Here is a 24195-nt window from a genome sequence, read left to right on the forward strand (position 1 = left end):
ACTTTCCATAACTTTCACTTAGAAAAACATAGCAGAACATACCCACTGAGTCTGTTTTTCCGTCATATGAATATTTTTGAAACAAAAATTATTAAGTAGTTCTCTTTAAAAATTGGTGTTTCATTTATTTAAATGGGAACTGTAAATATTTTTACCTGCAGCCATACCCAAATGCATACTGTATGCTTTCAGAAAATGTATTATTTTACTGATTTTGATATCTGGTTAATATAAGTTTTACTTGCTACAAGTTTTAAGTTAAGCAGGCACGCGTGATATTTTTACTGGCTAGGAAGTTGCCAATCTCTGTTATCTATATGTTATCTATGTCTCTGATATACATGTATTATGGAGCTAGTCAAAAATTTACCCCTAAGATCATAATGACATATTTACTTATTCGCTAATAAATTAGAAGTTTTCACAACAACAACAACAATTTAATAGAGTAAGTATTATTTTCCATTTTCTACATGACGATATGCATTTGAAAAGAAAAACTATTCAATTCCTAATCATATTTGGTATTTACAAGTATTGGTTTTATCTTTAAAATGTATTCATCGTCCCGTGTTGTAGTTTACCAATTGTGTACTTTGAGGTAATTTCGGACAGTTGCGTTTTCGGATATAAATAAACAAAGTTTTTTTAATAACAAGTAACAGTTTTACATTATATAATTACACTACAGTTAACAGTGTAATAAAATAGTGTTTGTTTTTTCTTGACTCCTAATTTACATATCTTTAACAAAGCTCTTCAAACTTGGTTTTAATGACATATTTTAGATATAAACACATTAATGCTATTATGGGTATAGTATTTGTAAACCTAAAAATCCTCAGGCACTGAATGGGATTTGAACCACCAGACTTCTGGATTACAAGGTGGATACTCAATCACATCACTAAAGGGTTAGACCAAACAGCACAGTTGTTGGAAGTGGCCTATACCTATAATCACTACAAATTAAGGTATTTGGGAACATGTTGAATACATGTAGTTCAAATCTTAATGGATTAAAATTATTCAAAAGTTATTCATTTATTGTCATGTTATGTAAGTAATTTCTTTTTTGTCCAGAGCTATAATAATATAACAAAAATGGGAAAAATCAGCAAGATTCTGGTATGTGGGCACGCAGGTGTTGGGAAAACTGCAATCATAGAGCAACTAATGTATGACAACCACAAAGTTGGAACGGTATGTTAGTTGTTACTATGTACTAAAGAGTAAATTATTCTGATTTTGTTTTTTTTAAAGGCTGGAACCATTATTTAGTTTGGCAACCATTTTTTTTTTTGCTGATTAAACCATTTCATATAATCATACATATGGATTGTAATGAAGTATGTACTGTTCTATGTACATTTGATTGATATGATAATTGAAATGTATCTATGGGGAAAAACCTTAGTAACACTTTAAAACAATAGAGAAGGAAGCTGATATTCAATTAAATTATTATTACTATTATTGTTTGTACTGTTCCTCCTCCTATTTATGCGTATTTTTCTCAGTATAACTGTATAATAACAATATCACTTTAACTTCCCTGTGGGTGTTTCTTAAAAATCAATTGTATATCTTGCTACATATGTACTTAATGATCACTTTTTAAAGTTGAAGATATGGTTTAACAATTGAATTTAGTTCAATTTACATTGTATGCACTAAATATAAAATCCTGTCACTTACAATTCTAGTTAAGGAGCTCCACTGAAAGGACATGCCATGATGTTAATTTTAAAATCTTACATCTATAGATCAACTTGGCACTTGAAACAGAAAAAAAATGAAAAAGATAATAAAGAAATCATACCCAGAGTGTATCTGAAAACTGATATTTAATGTGATTTTTAAATCAAAGCTAAACACATTTAATTAAACACTTTTCATTTGCAGTGATTAAATGAATGCAAACAATCACTGAGTCTGTATAGTACGTCATCTTAAAACATTTAAGCATAGGAACGCCATATCTTATTTTAAATAATTGTTTATATTAACAAATTATTTTATCTATTAGTGCTCATTATAATCATTTTAGAACAGTTTTCCTTTTCTAAATATCTTTAGAAATAAAAAGAATTACAGTGAAGAAGCCCTTATTTTCAAAGATTTTAGAATTTTTTATTCAATATTTTTACTTTTTAACTTTCCATCGGGAATTTTTTTCCTGTGGATCGGGAAAATAATATACTATTTTCAGTTGGGAATATGACTCAATATCAGCTTTAAAATAAGCCCAACCCAATAAAAATCCCTGCCTGTCTTAAAAGTGTCAGTCATTGTGACCATATAGTAGTAAGACTGAACAGTTAGGTCAAATCAATGCACCTAGCATGTTTTAACTTCTGCCTTTGTTTGGAAACCTGTCCCTGATCTTACATTTTTCTACTTTTACTATTTGAAAAACCCTGACTTTTATGATAAATTATTTCATATTTATCACTAATTTTTTCAGGTGTCATGCTCTAAAATCATGAAATTACTTCTTCCTTAAAAGTTGGGTCAATCTATATGTATAGCCCTGTTTAGTTACAGTATATTGGTGGCAAGGCAATATCTTTGCTAGTATTTTAAGGGCTGCAAAATCTTGTTGCTGGTACATAACTGTTTTTACATCAAAAGCATAACTTTATGATGTAACTATATGATAAACGTTGATATCCTGTGGTTTATATTTTTCAGCCTATGCATTCAACAATTGAGGATATTTATACAGCAATGATAGAGACAGATAGAGGGGTGAAAGAAAAAGTTAGGATTTTTGATACAGGAGGGCTTGTAAGATATTACGCTATATTTTATATGATATATACCGGTATTATTATGCATTTTAACATAAAATAAACATACCAGTGAAAACTTACTGTGATATATTTATGTATTTGGTGTATTTGTTTTAACATGTTAAAGTCATGGCCTTTGTTATTCATATGCTTGGCCAGGTTGTACCAAAGACATTACGAAAAAGGCGACTTCTGTGCTACTTGAGGCTCAGTATTAAAGTGATTGTTCTAGTACTTATAAGCACAGTGTTAGCATAATATGACTTTAATGGGTTATCATTTGAATGTACCTAAACACAGTACTTAACTCTGTGTTACTTGTCTTACTCTAAAACACTGTAACTGAAATATTGTCAAGGTAGAAAAAAACCACAATAGTTATAAAGCCACACTCCAGCACATTCATTTATAGAAACAATTTGATACATTTATCTTCAATATCTGGTGTAATAGAGCTTTCTTTTTCATTTATTTTAGGATGGAGCAAAAACAGACATGCCAAAACACTTTTTTACTTTTCCTGAAGTATGTATGGGTTTTTTTCTTCATATTTTCCAAGTTGTGTTTTCATTACTTGTGGCTGAGTGATTAAGTTTGTTGACTTTAAACCACTTATACGTCTGTTGTTCGACTCAAACAATATCACTTATTTCATTTCCAAAATTTGATTTTTATCATCCAATATCCTTTGATTTATATAGAATGATAAAAGCTTCTTTCTTTCAAAACCATTGCTGATTTTAATCCTTACACCCATTGAGTTTGTATAATGGATTTGCCATGCTTTGAATATGTTACTATTCATTGGTATTTTGAGAGAACATATGTTAATATGTTAACCCCTAACCTGCTATATTCCTTGAATGGACTTGTCCGTTTTAAACTGTTTGGAACTGTCCATTTATATCAATTTTGGGGAGATATCAAGTTGAAAATGGAAGTTAGCAAACAGTTTACATGGATGTGTAGGTAAGCCAGACTGTATACTTGTGGCAAAGGTTAACTACTTTTTGATTCTAGTAGGTACAGGGTTTAAACTTTAAGTCAAATATCAAAAGCATTGATTCTTATTAGACAGCATGTATGTGGAGGCTGGTCTACATGGGTCTCTATACTGGTGATATATGTAAGTCAGTAATGCTATCGGCATATATAACATAGTTAATGTTTGTAAATTTATTTTGCAGGGTTTTGTTCTGGTATATGATGTTACAAACTGGGACTCCTTCCAGAAATTGGAAAAGATTAAGAGAGATATTGACAAAAACAAGGATAAAAAAGAAGTAAGATTCACAAGTAACTGTCAGTCATTTATGATAAACTTAAATTTATTTGTTCTTTTGAAAAAGAACATTTAATTTTCAAGTGCTTAACATGACCCTGTAGAGAGCAATTATCTCTTTATAACAACTGTATCAATCAGCAAGGCTTCATTATAAATATAACCTCTCTTGAAAGATCACCTGTCAGCAGTAACCAAAATGTTCATGTCCCAAATGGTGTTGCTTTGCAGAGGCTTTACTATATTTCCGCATATATCTGCATTATGGTATTGTTGTTACTAGGTTCTAAGTCATACCAGAACTTTTAAAGCTACATTAAATAAATATGTAAAAATATTTTGCCGTCGGCCTAAAAATCAAACATTCTATAGTTTCATTAACCTGTTTAACAGTATTGTTGTAAATCTCATCAAATTTTGTTCATAAATTAGGATTTTAAAGGGAAAACCCCACGGTAACACTAAAGTTTTTATGCGAATTTTAACATGCAAATGAAGACTATAATCAGCTCCGTGTATGCACTATGTCACAGTTTTATAGTTGCTATCCGGTATATATGATATTTTCTTGTGCAAACACACTAACCGTTTAAGCTTCACGGTGCACTAAGCCTTGGGTACAGTGAAAGTAATCATCTCGTTAAAAGATTAAATTTGTATGAAAACATCCGTTACAATGCGGAAATATACCGTTAAATTGGGACTGCTACTTATAGTCATGTTTGTTGATTTAATATTGATGTACGGATGATCCGAAGGCGGAGGTTCTCATGCAAACAGAAATTGTACCTCCCATTTCGCCACAATGAGGTTACACATTTGTATGCTAATAAAACTCATTTTGGTTGTCTGGACACCAAAATAAGACCTGGAGTCGATATAAAACCCAATTTATTAATGAAATGTCGCTATTTAGTTTTTAGCTCACCTGTCACAAAGTGACAGGGTGAGCTTTTGTGATCGCTTTTCGTCCGGCGTCCGTCCGTCGTCCGTCCGTCAACTTTTACTTTAAATGACATCTCCTCATAAACCACTAAGCCAATTTCATCCAAACTTCACAGGAATGTTCCTTTGGTGGTCACCTTTAAAAATTGTTCAAAGAATTTAATTCCATGCAGAACTCTGGTTGCCATGGCAACCGAAAGAAAAAACTTTAAATATCTTCTTTTAAAAAACCATAAGAGCTAGAGCTTAGATATTTGGCATGAAACATCTTCTAGTGAGTGTCTACCAAGTTTGTTCAAATAAAAGCCCTGGGGTCAAAATTGGCCCCGCCCCGGGGGGTCATTGATTTTCCCTATATACATATAGTAAAAACTTAAAAAATCTTCTTTTAAAGAACCAAAAGAGCTACAGCTAAGATATTTAGCATGAAACATGTTCTAATGGGTGTCTACCAAGTTTGTTCAAATAAAAGCCCTGGGGTCAAAATTGGCCCCGCCCCGGGGGGTCATTGATTTTCCCTATATGCATATAGTAAAAACTTAAAAAATCTTCTTTTAAAGAACTCAAAGAGCTATGGCTAAGATATTTAGCATCAAACATGTTCTAATAGGTGTCTACCAAGTTTGTTCAAATAAAAGCCCTGGGGTCAAAATTGGCCCCGCCCCAGGGGGGTCATTGATTTTCCCTATATACATATAGTAAAAACTTAAAAAATCTTCTTTTAAAGAACCAAAAGAGCTACAGCTAAGATATTTAGCATGAAACATGTTCTAATGGGTGTCTACCAAGTTTGTTCAAATAAAAGCCCTGGGGTCAAAATTGGCCCCGCCCCGGGGGGTCATTGATTTTCCCTATATGCATATAGTAAAAACTTAAAAAATCTTCTTTTAAAGAACTCAAAGAGCTATGGCTAAGATATTTAGCATCAAACATGTTCTAATAGGTGTCTACCAAGTTTGTTCAAATAAAAGCCCTGGGGTCAAAATTGGCCCCGCCCCAGGGGGGTCATTGATTTTCCCTATATGCATATAGTAAAAACTTAAAAAATCTTCTTTTAAAGAACCAAAAGAGTTAAAGCTAAGATATTTAACATGAAACATGTTCTCATGAATGTCTACCAAGTTTGATCAAATAAAAGCCCTTGGGTCAAAATTGGCCCCGCCCCAGGGGTCATTGATTTTCCCTATATACATATAGTAAAAACGTAAAAAATCTTCTTTTAAAAAACCATAAGAGCTATAGCTTAGAAATTTGGCATGAAACATATTCTAGTGAGTGTCTACCAAGTTTGTTCAAATAAAAGCCCTGGGGTCAAAATTGGCCCCGCCCCGGGGGTCATTGATTTTCCTTATATGTGTATAGCAAAAACTTAAAAAATCTTCTTTGAAAAAACCCAAATAGCTAGAGTTAAGATATTAAGCATGAAACATCTTTTAGTGAGTGTCTACAAAGTTTGTTCAAATAAAAGACCTGGGGTCAAAATTGGCCCCGCCCCGGGGGTCATTGATTTTCTTTATATGTGTATAGCAAAAACTTAAAAATCTTCTTTGAAAAAAACCAAATAGCTAGAGTTTAGATATTAAGCATGAAACATCTTCTAGTAAGTGTCTACAAAGTTTGTTCAAATAAAAGCCCTGGGGTCAAAACTGGTCCGGCCCCAGGGGTGTCATTGTTTTTAACTATATGTGTATAGTAAAAACTTTAAAAAAATCTTCTTTCAATAAGCCCAATGAGCTAGAGCTTAGATGTTTAGCATGAAACATCTTCTTATGGGTGTCTACCGAGTTTGTGCAAATAAAAGCCCTTGGGTTAAATTGGCCCTGCAACGTTGGGGGGGTGGGGGGCCTATATACAGGTGAGCGACCTCAGGGCCATCATGGCCCTCTTGTTTATGAAATTTATTAAATGTAGCTTTAAGGCCATACATTGGCTTTATCAGCTATCTCAGCTAAACTGGTGAACGAAATCTTAAGGTGCCCATCCATGCATTATTTTAGGAACAAGTGGGCTTACAGTAGGACCCACTGTGTGATACCAAATCAGCAAAAAATTATATGGCTCCACTGTGGAGGACCCATGCATTTCATTGCACAAATGACCAGAAAACATTTGTGAAATAAAAATATTTCATATTAAAGGCCATTATTAATCACACTAAATTATGGAATATAGTAATACAAAAATACATATATTGAAAATGATAAAAAAAATTCTTTCAACATTTTTCATGATTTTCACTATAGAAATATAGTTTTGTCTGTTAGGAAGAACTTTTTTAAATGGTTTCTGCTTTTTTATCAGGTTCATATAATAGCCATTGGCAACAATAAAAGTGAAAACCAAGAAGATAGACAAGTAGATTTTAACACTGCTCAGACCTGGGCCACAAGAGAAAAAGGTTGGCAATATTATTTGTTATGTTGTAAAAAAAAATTTGAACATTTTCATTCGTGTCTGATTTGAAATAAGCATTCTTGTTTGTGTAAAGTTAGAATTCTTGCCTCTGATATATGAGTGTCTTTAGTGGAGTCCTTAATTTTTTTTGGTCAAATTTTCTTAATATTGTTATACACACAACACCTAGTGTCCAGACTAATGCTTTGTAGTAACTTTTTTAGAGTTGCATACTTTCTTTATTGTTTTTAGCTCACCTGTCACAAAGTGACAGGGTGACCTTTTGTGATCACTTTTCGTCCGTCGTCCGTCCTTCCGTAAACTTTTACTTTAAATGACATCTCCTCATAAACCACTAAATTTCATCCAAGCTTCACAGGAATGTTCCTTTGGTGGTCACCTTTAAAATTGTTCAAAGAATTTAATTCCATGCAGAACTCTGGTTGCCATGGCAACCGAAAGAAAAAACCAAAAGAGCTATAGCTTAGATATTTGGCATGAAACATGTTCTCATGAATGTCTACCAACTTTGATCAAATAAAAGCCCTTGGGTCAAAATTGGCCCCGCCCCAGGGGGTCATTGATTTTCCCTATATGCATATAGTAAAAACTAAAAAAAAAATCTTCTTTTAAAGAACCCAAAGAGCTAGAGCTAAGATATGGAGCATGAAACATCTTCTAATGAGTGTCTACCAAGTTTGTTCAAATAAAAGTCCTTGGGTCAAAATTGGCCCCGCCCCAGGGGGTCATTGATTTTCCCTATATGCATATAGTAAAAACTTAAAAAATCTTCTTTTAAAGAACCCAAAGAGCTAGAGCTAAGATATTTAGCATGAAACATCTTCTAATGAGTATCTACCAAGTTTGTTCAAATAAAAGCTCTAGGGTCAAAGTTGGCCCCGCCCCAGGGGTTCATTGATTTTCCCTATATGCATATAGTAAAAACTTAAAAAATCTTCTTTTAAAGAACCCAAATAGCTAGAGCTAAGATATGGAGCATGAAACATCTTCTAATGAGTGTCTACCAAGTTTGTTCAAATAAAAGCCCTGGGGTCAAAATAGGCCCGCCCCAGGGGTACATTGATTTTCCCTATATGCATATAGTAAAAACTTAAAAAATCTCTTTTAAAGAACCCAAAGAGCTAGAGCTAAGATATTTAGCATGAAACATCTTCTAATGAGTGTCTACCAAGTTTGTTCAAATAAAAGCCCTGGGGTCAAAATTGGCCCCGCCCCGGGGGTCATTGATGTGTATAGCAAAAACTTAAAAAATCTTCTTTGAAAAAACCCAAAGAGCTAGAGTTAAGATATTAAGCATGAAACATCTTCTGGTGAGTGTCTACAACGTTCATTCAAATAAAAGTCCTTGGGTCAAAATTGGCCCCGCCCCTCGGTCATTGATTTTCCTTATAGCAAAAACTTAAAAAATCTTCTTTGAAAAAACCCAAAGAGCTAGAGTTTAGATATTAAGCATGAAACATCTTCTAGTGAGTGTCTACAACATTCATTCAAATAAAAGCCCTTGGGTCAAAACTGGCCCCGCCCCAGGGGTGTCATTGTTTTTAACTGTATGTGTATAGTAAAAACTTAAATAATCTTTTTTTAAAAAACCCAATGAGCTAGAGCTTAGATGTTTAGCATGAAACATCTTCTTATGGGTGTCTACCAAGTTTGTTTAAATAAAAGCCCATGGGTTGAAATTAGCCCTGACGGGGGGGGGGGGAGGTCATTGTTTTTCATTATATGTTTGTAGTTAAAACTTAACATCATGAAACATCTTCTAATTGGTGTCTTCCAAGTTTGTTCAAATAAAAGCCCTTGAGTTTAAACTGGCCCCGCTCCTGGGGGGCCTATGTACAGGTGAGCGACCTCAGGGCCATCATGGCCCTCTTGTATACTTTTCTTCCTTTTTGGTCTTCAAAATCAAAATTTTCTGTTAAAGCTTGCACACTACTCCGTCTACTGAAGCCAGTAGTGGAGGGGGATAGAGGTTAAGCAATATTATAAGTCATTGTTTTGCTGTCGTTGCTCTAAAGAGATGTATTATAATCATTTCTCAGAAACTTCATGGAATGCCTAATTATTTTATCTTTTGGAAAAGAAATAGTGATTAAAATTGTACCATATATATTTTTTTCATATAGTGAGGTTATGGGAAGCCAATGTACCAAATAGACAATCTCTGGTTGAACCATTTGTATGGTTGACATCTAGAATAACACAACCACAGAGTGAGTATACCAACTATAAAAGATGTATAATCTATATAAGATGTATAAACATCACTGTTATGAATGTGAAACATCCTACGACATGTCCTGATGAGTTTATTTCTAACCTTGTCTGACCTCCATAAATACATGTATCTAGTGGTGATGTGGACTAGTGGTTAACGTGTCAGACAAGTAATCTAACGATTGCTGACCGCGTGGGTTCAAACCCTGTCCAGGGCAAGCTCTTGTTTCTTCAAGCAAGAAACTTTACAGTCATTGCTTAGTACTGATTTGTTCCAAGAACGGATTCGAGATTGTTTCAATAAACTTAAAGCTTCCAAAACAATTGAACTAAAATAAATTTGTATAAACTAAATACATGTACATTGTATCTTAAATTGACTCGTCTATCTTTCAAATTGGACAAAAGCATTCATCATTTTCAAGGAAAACTTGAAAATAAGCACTGTTTGAATAGTGAACAGTGCAGACCACAATTTAATGGCATGGACATGCCAACCACCCACTCCGGTGTACTAGTCTCATTGGTAGATTCAGTTGTTAACCAGCAGACTTAGGATTAAAGACAACATTACAAAAAATAACACTTTGATGTTACTCCATTGCTTTATATACATGTATTAACATAGCGTTAAAGCTTGCTAATGTTAGCGTTACACTATAGGTACGGCAATGAAAAATGACTACTTTTTTAACAGTTTATCGTTCTTATTTTATATGTGTGATAAAAACACTAGTGTTGTAACACTTTGATGTGACGTCATTTGCACCATAGCTTTTCAGCGCACTTATATTAGCGTTACATTATAGGCGCATCAATGAAAAATGACTTTTTTTTAAATGTTTACAGTTCTAATTCTATATATGTAATTAATAGAATATTATATTCGTGTAGATTCCATACTTAGTTTATTGAACTCTTTGAATTAAACAATAATATGCCCGCCAGATGCTCGCATAATATACATTGTAATTTTATTCAACTCGTTCAATAAATTTAGTATTAAACCTACTCTCTTTCTAATATTCTCTATATATATGATAGTGATAACAGAATTTACAACATAAGTTTTCCATGTTGGTACTGAACTTGCAAAATGGGTATGTTAAAAATGGTATGATAAGGATACTTTGTTATTATTATAGTAAAGTCTCGCAATTAAGACCAATTTGGGATTCTGGTAGAAGTGGTCTTATTATTGAGATGGTCATTTGGTAACTGTGTCTTTTCTCGATTTCAGGTAAATCAGGATTCTTGCCTAGCAGAAAAGCAAAGGGAACCAGTAGTAATACTAATATGGATGGATAATGTAGAATTAGAAACTTGATATAGGGTACCAGCTTTAATGTGTAAACAGGATTTGAGAACCGGAAGTATTGCTCATTCTTGTATTTAAAGGATAGATACAAATGGAAACAAGAAATATGAACAATGGTGTGACTAGATACAGGGTACCATCTTCTTAGAAATGAAGTTGTGGGACCAGGCATATTACTTCCACTAGTATTTAGTTATATATTTCAAAACAAAGAAAAAATGATAAGAAAAAGAGGAAGGACTTTGTGTATGGACACTTTTAGTGGTAAAGGAAATAAAAATACTGGAAACAAATAAAGCAGTCCTGAACAAACTAAATGAAATAAAAAGGGCTTTGAATATGTTTGATATTTTATAGTAATTTGAAGTGAACTTGTAATCAAGTGGGTTTTTTTCCAGCTAATGAGGCTATGAAAAATTTTGTCACCTTATTGCAACACTTGTTTTGGCCACTTAACCACTTCTTTTGGCCACACGTTTTAGGCACTTGAATGCTTGTTTTAGCCACTTGAATGCATGTTTTGGCCAATTGAACACTTGTTTTGGCCACTTAAACCCTTGTTTTGGCCACTTCTACACTTGTTTCAGCCACTTAAATGCTTAATTTATAGGAAGCTGATAAAATACACTATCCACTGAACAACTCAAAGATAAATTTATAGTACCATACTACAGTGCTATTTTATGGGAATTTCTTTTTCAAACATCTGTTACAACTTTTCTTACTGCAACCTAGGTGTTATTTTGATGATAAATCATGTAAACATGTCTGGTTTCTCTCCAAAAAGAGTCTGTTTAAATTAAATGCAAACTGCAAAATCATTATAATTCAATGGACACTAGTTTTTCTGGAATTTATGATTCAAAGAAATTTCATGTTGTCTGAGTTTAGGTTATTTCACATTACATTATTTGCATTTTACTTTTTGCAAAAACAGACACCCCCCCCCCCCCCAAAAAAAAAAAGTCATTTTTTAACAAAACTGTGACATTTCATTCCCATAAAATAAATAGACAGTATTACATCTTGAAGAGAGTTAAAGGTGAATGAGGTTTTGGATCAGTATAGAACACTTGAACGTTTATTTTTGCATTATTTTTAGCTCGACTATACGAAGTATATGGAGAGCTGTCCTACTCGCCCCGGCGTCGGCGTCCGCGTCCGCGTCCAGATTTTAGATTAAAGTTTTGGTGCAGTAAAATATTTTTCACTATAACTTTGTCATTTATTAAGGTATCAACTTCAAACTTCAAATATATGTTCCTTATCATCAACCACATCTTATGTGACAAGGTTCATAACTCTAGCACCAATATTTTCAGATTTATCTCCCCTTGAACTTAGAATTTTTCTTAAAAGATACTATTTTTTACTGATACTTCTTTATTTCTAAAGGGATCAACCTCATACTTCAAATATATGTACCTTATCATCATCCCCATCTTATGTGACAAGTGTCATAACTCTAGCACCAATATTTTCAGATTTATCTCCCCTTGAACTTAGAATTTTCCTCAAAGAATACTATTTCTTACTGTTTCTTCTTTATTTCTTAAGGGATCAACCTCATACTTCAAATATATTTACATTATCATCATCCCAATCTTATGTGACAATGTTCATAACTCTAGCACCAATATTTTTAGATTTATCTCCCTTTGAACTTAGAATTTTCCATACAAAATATTATTTTTTACTGTAACTTATTTATTTCTAAAGGGATCAACTTCATACTTCAAATATATTTACGTTATCATCATCCACATCTTATGTGACAAGTTCATAACTCTAGCACCAATATCGCAAGAATTATCTCCCCATAAACTTAGATTTATTTACTAGAAAAATGTTATTTTTTATTTTAACTTTTTTATTTTTAAAAGGTATCTACCTCAAACTTCAAATACTTATTCCTTATAATCATTTACATTTTATGTGACAATGTTCATAACTCTTGAAGCAATATTTACAGATTTATCTCCCTTTGAACTTAGGATTTTCTTTAAGAAATATAATAACTTCTTTATTTTTTAAGATATCTACTTCAAACTTCAAATATATATTTCTTATCATTACACAAATGTTGTGTGGCAAGGTCCATAACTCTTGCATGACTATTTCTAGAATTATTCCCCTTGCTCTTGGAATTTATGTTAACAAATGTTATATTTTTACTATAACTTAATACTTAATTATACATAATTGATTTTTCTTTCATAGTTTTGTCCTCCTTACTGCGTCCAGCATTTTATTAGTCGAGCTTCGCTGTCTCCTGTGACAGCTCTTGTTTTGTTTTGTTTGAAAACTTTTTTTCTGAACCAAATATATATATATATATATATAAATCTTAAAAAGGAACCAAATACATTAAATGGATCCAAATGCTTAAAATGGAACCAAATGCTTAAAATGGAACCAAATGCATAAAATGTTTAATATTTTATTTCCAAAGAAATTACATTATACTCGAAGTATCATATATCAAAACCATTTTAATGGGACCTGTGCAATACCATTATTTAAATCAACTAGATTTCAGATGACTTAATGCTGAAAGTACGAGCATTGTCATTGGTCAATATGAAAAAAATTTGTTTGCAGCATTAACCAATAAGATTCAATAGAATTTTAAGACAGGTTTACATGTTCTTATTTTATAACTGCTTCTTTTGCTCGCCCATATGGTCTCTTTCCGGTGGTGAGGGTAAACAAACGCAAACACACACAAACTGCTTCACAATTTGAGATGAAACAACCGCCAAAAACCAGGGACAAAAATATTTCAGTGTTGGAGTAATTTGTTAGCAGAAAGCATTGAAATTTATGACAAATCTGCAATAAAACAGAAAATTTAGTAAATTTTAAAAATTTTGCGCCATTGTTTGGACAATGAAATTTGATATGGAGTAAACTCAGTATTTTTTGTATATTACATTGTTCATGCAAAACTAAATTTGTCAGCTGAAAGCATTGAATTTATATAAAAAAAGGAGAAAATTTAGCATGTTTTAAATTTTTTTTATAATTGTTTACATAATTAATTTCATTTTCGGGTAAACATATTTTATGTATCATTAATATTACATTGTTGATTGTTAGTGCACAACAATTAAAAAAGTGAATGAATTACAAAATATATCAAAATATATCATTGTGAAATTAACATATTGTGAATGTAAAACTTTCTGATATCCTTAATTGTAAAATACAGTTTCATATTGGCCAATGTCATTGTGATACATGTACTGTATACATGTATTTATATTATTCAAATTTAAAGGTCCATTATGTCCAAGAAATGTTTTCATTTTTATTTCTCAAATTACTTGTTATTTTTGGTGTACTTTTATGGTTCTCAAAGAATACTCCTTGACTAATTACCTTAACCATCCTTTTCCTCTATTTGCATTTTTGCAGTTAGTTCAGCCTTAGTGATTTAAACAATTTTTTGTATTGAAGCCAAATTACTACTTCGTTTACATTTTGTTACTTTTTGTGACAAATTATTTCACATTTCACACTATTTACTTCAGGTAACAAGCATCTAACATGATCTAAAACCATTATTTGAACAGTATAAAATTCATTCTTTCCCTTTCTAAAGAAATGGAAATTTATTCGTTTCTGAGACGTAATGTGCCTTTAAAAAAGGAGAATTTAATTGGTAATAGTTATCAAATGTAGTTATTTTTTTGACCAAATCCTGTTAGATTCATAATTATTATTTTATACCATAGGTTACACTAGTTTTGTTAAGCATAATTATTTTGTATGTATTTCGTTATAATTATTATACCATTTGAATGTATTAGTACTGTTTGAAAATAGAATATACAAATTGTATTGAAAGTGTTGCGTATTTATATTCCCCCCTCCCCCAAAGTCACCAAATTTTGTCAGATTTATCCGTCCCCTAAAGTAACCCATATTTGCCAGATTTACACAAAAAGATTAAACCCTTTCCATGCTGGTCTGGAACCATAATTGATTAAAATTGGTCACCAGAAATCTTAAGAGCCAGACCCAGTCTTCACACGTGTAGTCAGTCTTACCAGACTTGTCACAGTTTGCTGACTAAATAGGTTTTCATCTTGATATCCCTAATTTATAATGGACAGTTCCAAAAATTAAATCTGGACAGGTCCATTAAAGAAATTTAGCAGGTTCAGGGATAAATCATGAGAGTATATCCACGCTTTATCTTTATTTGGAAGCCTAACAACTTAGTGGAGAACTGTTATGCGCAACTTTCTCGTAATTCGTGACTGTCAAACTTGATCGGCTCCATAGCGTAGGAAAACATCGCCAGCTTCAGGCGCTAAAGGTCACTGGTTCGATCATTGGCCAGCGCCATAGGCCTTGCTTAACTATTTACCATTGTGGCAGAGGGTTTTTATAAGGAACGAGGTGTGATTGATTAGAAGGTCTGGTTTAGCAACAGACTTCGAATAAATTATTTTACGTTTTAAGATAAACCGTCATATATACTGAACAGCAACACGGGTACAAATGTACGTACGTCGACAAGAAATTATGATTTTTTTTCTACAGAATTAAGAATTGTCATAACCTTATTCCACTATGAATTTTACTTCCTACAATTGTGTATTACAAGGTCATTTGTATTGAACTTATACTTGAAATTTGATTACAAACTATTCAATAATAGCAGTCAGTTTTTATCAAATTTTCATTATTTATTGCTACAGACTACGGCTATAACTGCTATGTGACTTGACATTTGACCTGCGCCCATACCGACTTAAAATAGTTTCCATTTTGGGAAGTTAAAAACCTGTAATATACACTGAACAAAAGTTCTAACCGATCACCCTGAGTTTTAACTTATATATGAAAAAGAATAATACCAATAGATCCGACTTTTATTTTATTTGGAAGAGAATGAACACATTGAGAATAATAAATATATAACATTTTCTATTTAAATAATACTTTATCGATATTTAAAAAAAATATTTTTATGAACAGCCACTCACCTGTCTGATAGAGGCTAAAGCATTCAACATTCCAACTGCTACGGCACGATCCTGCATCGACATTCGTGCCATGTGTTATGTTTTTTCACTTATAAAGTTAACAAGGATTTATGCAATGTAAAATTTAATACTCACCACGCTCTGCACGAACATTTCGTGCCAAAATGTGTAAACCGCGCCCTGTCTCCCGCGTGAGTGCATGGAACCGTATTAAATCATTTTTCTTTCCACAAATCGGTAGAAAATGACACAAAAATCACCTCTGCAAAATTTTATAAGGATCTATTGACCCGTTATGAAATAATCAAAATTTAAGAAGAGATCGGTTAGAACTTTTGTTAAGTGTACGTATGTAAGGCAATTTGTAAAATATATATATATCTTTTTATTCGATATATAAATGTGTACTGAACTTAAAATGTTCTTGTTGCACCCATATCATATCACTACATATTGAAATTATTTGGCACTTTTGTTCGCAGTTAAATCAACAGCGGTTGATAAAATGGTTTTATATATGCGCACGAAAATGATAAACGGTAACAAATATGTAAATAAAGGATAAAATGAAGCGGTTTAGCATAATACAAATACAATTAAAATAAATGGACAGATATGGTTACAGTGATTATCGATTTAATTTTGATCAATTTACTTCCTTTATCCTAACTGGTAAGTCATAAATTCCATGAATTGAAAATATTTATATATATATATAGAAACCTGACTTTCTGTTTACAGACGAGGATGTTTAAAATGTTGTCATGGGAAATATAAAGAAGAAAACTTGTAAGTTCTCTATCTTTTTCTTATATTTTGTAATAATAAGGCGTTAACTTTTTTCGAGCTTTAGGAAAAAGAGCATTATTGTCGCATAAAAATACTGTACATATTAAATATATTTTGATTTAAATTCGCTAATAAACCGCCATTTTAATCATTTTTTAAAAATATTTTTCTGAAAGTTGCCCAATAGTACACTGCGTACAGTTATGCGACTTGGATTTTTTTGGAGGTTCACATTTCCCCCCATCCCCTACTTGCCAAAATCCCCAGTGGAGTCACTAAAATAACATAAAAATATGCACATATTGACGGTCATAGAAAGTGTGTATCGGTATTGACATATAGCCATAAAATCAAATGTGTTAAACCCCCGTATAAAAAACTCTGACGCTACCATTTGATATGTTTTGTTTGTTTTTGCTGCTATAAATAAGTGACTTCTTGTTGTATGCAAGTATGAACACATCTGGCGCTCCCGCGTCTTGTACAATCACGGTTACAGGTCCGAATTCCACTCTTTTTAAATATTTTACAGCAACTATTTGAGGTGATTAAGCAAAAAATTCTTTTCTGTTCCATTGATTTTGTTCCTTCTTTATCAAGTTGTTAAATCTGTTTTAAAGGGACTCCACTCCGATTTGTGTACCATTTGATGTAGGTCTGGACCAAAAACTTGTGCAAATTTTTAGAAATTCCCTTATCCTTATTTCCAGAATAATCCATTCATTTTGATTGTCGAAAATGACCTAAAATTGAAAAACGTTGCGATGCTTTTCAATCCAATCAGGATAAAAAAATCGCACAAAAAATCGATTAAATTCAAATCTTTGTATATTTCTTTTTTACCATTTGCAGATTTTTGACCTCAGTGGAACTCCATTAACTTTACCCGAGTTGACTTTTTGCCAATAGAAAATGAAGCGCATCTAGAATATATCTTGTCATGTTTCGCAGTAAGACAATTATACAGCCTCGGGCTGAACAGGAGACCAGTTCAGTTTTAGTGACCTTGGATATTGGGGACACATATTCTGGTTACGCGTACACGTACACCAAGGACTTTATGGAAGATGGATGGACAATACATATGAATGACCCGTGGGTCAGGGAGAAACATATGACCCACAAAACGTGCACCTCTCTGCTGCTCGAACCCGACGGGAAAATGACCGGGGCGAAATACGGGTATGAGGCCGAGACGGAATTTGCCGGAAAGTTCATGGATGGATGCTCCCAAGAATATATATTGTTCAGAAATATCAAACAAGAGTTTTATAAGGTATATATATACATGTTGATATACCGTATATCAGGCTATTTTTGCGTAGGGCAAATTTCACGATTTTGACAGTGATCTAAATTTAGCGAATCTAATTTTAGCGATTTTATTGTACATGTTTCTTTTTTTCCGCGTTTTTCTGCTGACAAAAAGAGACCACTCGTTTTGAAAGAGAGTTATTGTCTTCACAGTTATGATCAATCAATAATTTAAGTACTTATTTGTTTCCATCATGTTTTTGCTTACAGTATAATAGGTTTATATGAAAATTCAGATAATATTGTCGACTTCCGTCTTAAAGCTCGAGCACAGTTGTTATTTGCTTGGGTCGTCAGACCAAACAAATAATGGTAGCGAAATTTCAGACTCTGATGCTGTTAATTGAAAATGCCGAAAGTAGTCCGCTTTTGAAGTGGTTACTTCCCTTTATATGTACACTAACGCCGAAAAATTCAGGGGAGATCACTGCGTAAAGATGGTCAAATGACAGGCGCATTAATTTTCAAGCAAAAAAAGTTCCCGAATGGTCGAAGATTTCTAATATTGTTTTATTCTTTATGGATATACATGCTTATAGTAAGCTCCATGATTATTTACATCTGTGTTAAACAACAGTTAGCGTCGTTACAAACCCTAATTTAGAATAATATGGTTTTCTTCAGCCCATTAACATATAACTTCAACGTTGCCGAGGGGTTTGCGCGCTCGCTTAGGAAGCGAGAGGTCTGGAGTTTAAATCCCAGCTAAGGCAACTTATTTTTTTTTCAAATTGTTTAAGTCAAATAAACATTGAATTGAATATCAGTGTCGCAATTAGTCTTATAGCCAATTTACTACAATTAAAACGCTGGAAAGCATTGGTGGCACTATACAAAAACAAATTGGTTTATATAATCTCACAACCTTCACCTTTCTGACATTCTGAGACCCAAACACATTCAGCGCCTTCTGTGCTTTGATTATGTTATGTTTCCATTTTTGTTCAAGATATGTAGTATTCAGATATTTTTTGTATTAATATCTAAAAAATGTCCATGGGTATTCAAATGATAAAACTAGATAAAGAGCATTTATGTAAAGTAAAAATATATGTATAGGTAAATTTACTAATTGATTGATTGATTGATTGATTAAGTGAGTGATTAATTTTACAAATAACGACTAATTTTTGAACAGGATGGCGTCAATTTTGAGACGGAGATTACTGACGTCAACACTAAAGTACAGAAGAAGCCTCTTTGTGATATAACCTTGGCCTTACTTCGATTCTTCAGAGAGAAAGCTATAGAAAGAATACGGAAGCGTTTCGCTGCCATCACTGAGGATGATATATTCTGGGTGCTTAATGTACCGTCGGCATGGAAACAAGAGACATCTCTACTATACAGGGACTTAGCCATCGAGGTATATTTGTGTGCCCCCACTTTAGGGGGTGTGGGGCATTAAGTTTAACCTTGTCCGCCCGTCCATCAGTGCGTTCTCATTTGTGTCGCACATAGCTCAAAAAGTATTTGACCTAGAATCATGAAACTTTAAAAACAGCAATGTTGCTCAGCATGTGTTGTTATTCACCTGGGTCTTTTCGTGTCGATTTATTTAGTATTTGTAGAGTTATTGCACTTGACTTAGTAAAACTTTGCAATTTTCAACTTGTGTTGCACGTAGCTCAAAAAGTATTTGACCTAGAGTCATGAAACTTTACAGGAATGTTGATCAGCTTGTGAAGTTGTGCACCTGGGGTTTCGCTTGTGGATTTATCCAGTATTTCTAGAGTTATTGCCTTTGACTTTGAAAAACCGTTCCATTATGTTATGTTATGTTTTCCTTGAGTGGTTGAGTTAGAATTCTCAACCAACTTTACCGGAATAATGATCACCATCACTGTAAAGCTATGCACCTTAGGTTTTGCATGTGTTTTTTTCAGTTTTGTTAGAGTTATTTCCCTTGACATAGTATTAATTGCAATTTTCAACTTGTACATGCATAGCTCAAAAAATATTCGACCTGTCGGCCTGAACGTTAACAATAATGTTGGTCAGCATGTGTACTTATGCACCTTGGGGTTTGCTTGTTGATTTATTCAATATTTGTTAAGTTTTTGCCCTTTATTTAGTAAAGGGTCTTTAGTTTTAAACGTGTGGCACATGTAGCCCAAAAATATTTGACCAAGAGTCATAAGATTGACAAAACAGTGGAGTGTGGGGCACCCGTGTCCTAAAGCCAACATTTCTAGTTTTTATTTTGTTATGGAAGTCCCCTTTATGTAGTATTTTGTTATGACGTCCCTTACATGTAGTATTTGCTATGGAAGGCCCCATAAATGTAGTCTTTACTACTGAAGCCCTCTATATGTAGTATTTTCTTATGGAAGTCCCCTACATGTAATATTTTCTTATGGAAGTGCCCTGCATGTAGTATTAGTTATGGAAGTCACCATAAATTTAGTATTTTGCTATTGAAGCCTTCTACATGTAGTATTATGTTATGGAAGCCCCCTTAAATGTAGTATTTTGCTTTTGAAGATATTTATATGTAGTATTTTGTTTTGAAAGCCCCCTTTATATGCAGTATTTTGTCTTGTATACTAACGTTATAAATAATAACAAATGTTTGCACCCGAGTAATCATGTCTTAATGCCTGGTACAAATAATTAGACCGGTTTTCAACATTCGGCCGATATAATAGAAATACTTTTAATGCATGAAGAGTTTAAGAACTTCGAGCACAATAACAAAAGGTTTTTCAGAATCCTCGTAGTGGTTGATTTTTAACACTGTTCATATGGCAACTTTCCATCTTTTTTGGTGGAGGAAGGAAGTTCAAGGAACATTATTATATGCGCATGCGCGCACATAAGTAGAAACCCCAATGACGATTACATATTTAATTATGATATTTATGTGTTTGTTTCAGGCAGGAATCTCCTACAGGCGGTTACAAATAGTCACAGAACCTGAAGCCTGTTTGGCATATGTAATGCAGTACCTCCGGAGAAGAATTCCCTCGAAAGAAAAGGAAAGGATTTCTGGAATAATCTCCCTTTTTGACGCAAGAGTTATGCTACTTGATCTAAGCGGTTAGTTTTATACATGTATCTTATTTTCGTCTTGGATTCCAGTTAACCTTTTTAAAAGAGACAACCGACAACTAAAGCATGAAGCTTTGTAAGAAATACTAGTACTAGTATATGAAACATGTTAAGAAATACATTAAAATTGAATACTATTTGTTGCCAATTCTGAAACGAGAAAATGGTATGCGCTGTGTTACTATTTATAAACTGATTTTCTTTCTCCACCAGGGGACGCTGCAACGTTATCTGTACACCGTGTCAGCGGCGACAAAACGTTCAAGATGGTATATCAGACACGCAGCCATAAGAAGGGCAGTAGTCAAGTGAACGACCAGTTTCTATTGTTTCTGTCCAACCTTATTGGAGAAGATATCATAAGGGCCTTGGAAAAAGATTACGTGGACGACTACATGGCTATGTGTGATGAATTCGAAATGAGAAAGCGGGAAATTAAACCGGACACGAACGACACTGACCTCTTTTCGTTCAAATTACCATACCAGATTGAAGAAACATTTAAAGACTTGTATAAAGAAGAATATCGCACGATTACTCAAAGAATTAAAGAGAAATCGGTTTTCCGCGACCGGGTACGTTATGACCGCGATCGTTTGCATGTTGAGATTAGCGTCCTGAAAGATTTGTTTGATATTGTTCTGAATAAAATTGAAGTGTTTATCCGAAATGTTCTTAAAATGGGTCCATGCGCACGCATTGTAAGCTTTATATTAGTTGGCGGCTTCTCCGAATCAAAGCTCGTGCAAGCCGGGATCAAGAAACGCTTTCCGGAAATGGAGGTCATCGTACCGGAAACGCCAGAACTGGCCATTATGAAGGGGTCGTTGATGCTTGCTGTGCAGAAAGAAACAAGACCTCCCACACCACCTTCCGGAAAATTTCAGAGGGAAACTGAGCAAACTGTAATTTCTAAAATATGTAGTGTTATGTAAATCGGTGATATTCCAAAACAATGTTCCAGAACAAGTAAAAAGAGAATATTGTTTATCTCTATGTTTTAATCATACTGTATTGATATACAGGTACAACTTTTTATACATTTCTTTGAATATATTTTATTATTATCCCTATTTTTTTTGTAATGTTGTTTTCTCATAGATCAAACTATTATTGCAAGTGTACCACGTGACTAAGAAATTTGTACTGTTACATTGGTAACTTCCGATGGAATTACTATTCAACCAAAATTTATTCAAGACTTGAAAAGCACTCTAGGTTGCAAACAAGTTTATTTTCTGGCTGTCCGAGTCACTTTGGCAATGCCCTTCGAAAAAAAGAGGCTGAATCGAGAAACAAAAAATGTCGGCCATTTTATTTTTAAGACATGTAAGAAAATAAACCACTTGACCAGATTTATACTGTTAAACATAACTGTTTAAATAATACCAACATGTTATTAACATAAATATTGTACTCTTTCATCTGTCATTTTATTCTTTTCCTTTGTATGTTATTTGTTCCTTTACTTTGTTAAAATAAAATACATTATTTACAATTTTAATTAAAAGAAACACACGACAATCGTTACTTTTCGGGCCTTTCCGTCAATTTACGGCAAAAGACCTCGGAGGTAAAGAAACATGTATTAAACATGAAGACAAATAGCAACTATTTGACTTTTTTTTACCTGTGCACTATCATAATTAAAGGCGACTCATATGTTGATAAGAAGTAAAATTGCATATTATTTCTATAACGATTATTCTGATTTTACCAAGCGGAAGTAGAAATAGCATGCATGATTTTCATTCTGGCCGTATTATAAATTTGAGTGTAATCGTATGCAGGGTCTTTCGAATACTATGTGAAAGACCCTGTCGTATGTTAGTAGTTACGATAAATTTCGGGCATATTTATAAATGGCTTAAACTATTGAAGTGCCTGCTTTACTTTCCTTATCTGTTATATGCACTCAGCAAAGTATTCCGAATGGTACATACACATCTGTCGTTGCCATCATCTGTATCGCCCTTTAGTAATTAATATGTGTACCTAATTAATTAAGAAAGATTTATACATGTATAAATTAAACATCTAGGTAAGCTTGTATGAAAATTTAGGAAAATGGGATCCCTCTGAAACAACAACAATAACAACAACAACAACGACGAGAACGGGAATTTTAAAAAAAAGCTGAAACGAAAACTGCAAATTTGTTTTGATTGATTTTGTATTCATAATTGCTCATAAAATGCGACATTTATTACAATGCGAACAAAATGTATGACAGCGATAAGAATGCAATAACGGCTTACCATACTTTGCACTCTAACGATACGCATGGGCTATTCAGTTTGCTCATATGCAAATACTGAATTGAAAAGAAACATGATTGACAAAACGATTTTAAATGGTTTGCACATATCTTTGAAGGAGATACCCCTGGTCGATATTAGATAGTGTACGCATTTTTTTAAAAAACATTGAGCGTCTGTGTCTGATTCGTAGTAGATTCGAATGAAGGTTTTATACTTAAATTATTACCTCATTTATATTAAATGCTTTAGCATATTCACAAATTAACGATTATAAATTTTGATATTTTAAGCTAAAAAGAAAATTCTCGCCTATAATATTACGAGAAAATTAATGGGATGGGGTGGATGTACATGGTAGAGGTGCGGGAAAGTTTTCAGGGCTTGTGTTTATTTGATGAGTGACGTATGCGTCAATAATTTAAATGTTTCTATCTCCAGTACTTAAACGAACAAAAAAAGTAAAATGTTATCTGTTTTAGTAATTAACTACTGCGGTTTTATAATCCAGTTGTGCCCACCCTTATAAAGTATTTTAAGTTAGTTTAACTTAAATTCTAACCGCATAAAATTCCCCAGAATATTATCAACGGTTTCAAAAAAAAACCCAACAAAAATCAAAGTACCGAAAGTACTATGGTAGAGCCACTGTAACGAGAACTGAAATCGTCTTGTTGACGACTAACTTCCGGCGTATAAGTTTGTCAGCTGATTGTAACCCGCGTTCGTGTATCTACGTCCTCGTTTTTAGAACAAACTTATTATTAATAACGAACGTTCTTGATTGCCGAGAAATATATACATGTATACATGTATA

At 33.2% G+C, this 24195-nt stretch overlaps 2 protein-coding genes across 3 annotated transcripts; both read left to right on the forward strand.

The window, feature by feature from the left end:
- The first annotated feature begins 391 nt into the window (after nt 1–391).
- Nucleotides 392–11915, forward strand: LOC132722708 (NF-kappa-B inhibitor-interacting Ras-like protein 1). Its single transcript, XM_060707233.1, has 8 exons — nt 392–448; nt 1084–1203; nt 2695–2790; nt 3273–3320; nt 3983–4078; nt 7324–7420; nt 9561–9647; nt 10892–11915. Exons 2-8 carry the CDS (start codon nt 1105–1107, stop codon nt 10957–10959), a joined length of 591 nt encoding a protein of 196 aa, XP_060563216.1. The 5' UTR covers nt 392–448; nt 1084–1104; the 3' UTR covers nt 10960–11915.
- Nucleotides 11916–16481: 4566 nt separating this feature from the next.
- LOC132722709 (heat shock 70 kDa protein 12A-like) lies at nt 16482–23533 on the forward strand. Of its 2 annotated transcripts, none has more exons than XM_060707235.1 (5): nt 16482–16638; nt 17608–18031; nt 19208–19435; nt 20946–21108; nt 21334–23533. In XM_060707235.1, the coding sequence occupies exons 2-5, from the start codon at nt 17696–17698 to the stop codon at nt 22053–22055; spliced, it is 1449 nt and encodes a 482-aa protein (XP_060563218.1). In that variant the 5' UTR covers nt 16482–16638; nt 17608–17695; the 3' UTR covers nt 22056–23533. The 2 variants fall into 2 exon arrangements, with proteins under 2 accessions (XP_060563218.1, XP_060563217.1); XM_060707234.1 differs by having other exon boundaries at nt 16598–16755.
- The last annotated feature ends 662 nt before the right edge of the window (nt 23534–24195 follow it).

This window comes from Ruditapes philippinarum, unplaced genomic scaffold, assembly GCF_026571515.1.
Source record: "Ruditapes philippinarum isolate M1 unplaced genomic scaffold, ASM2657151v2 ctg5817_1_1_1_1, whole genome shotgun sequence".
Taxonomy (NCBI): domain Eukaryota; kingdom Metazoa; phylum Mollusca; class Bivalvia; order Venerida; family Veneridae; genus Ruditapes; species Ruditapes philippinarum.

Coding starts and splice junctions, on each gene's coding strand:
- LOC132722708 (XM_060707233.1), top strand. CDS start 1,105: ATGGGAAAAATCAGCAAGATTCTGGTATGTGGGCACGCAGGTGTTGGG. Junction 2,791..3,272: donor TTTTTGATACAGGAGGGCTT/GTAAGATATTAC, acceptor CATTTATTTTAG/GATGGAGCAAAAACAGACAT. Junction 3,321..3,982: donor ACTTTTTTACTTTTCCTGAA/GTATGTATGGGT, acceptor TTTATTTTGCAG/GGTTTTGTTCTGGTATATGA.
- LOC132722709 (XM_060707235.1), top strand. CDS start 17,696: ATGTTTCGCAGTAAGACAATTATACAGCCTCGGGCTGAACAGGAGACC. Junction 18,032..19,207: donor TCAAACAAGAGTTTTATAAG/GTATATATATAC, acceptor ATTTTTGAACAG/GATGGCGTCAATTTTGAGAC. Junction 19,436..20,945: donor ACAGGGACTTAGCCATCGAG/GTATATTTGTGT, acceptor TGTTTGTTTCAG/GCAGGAATCTCCTACAGGCG.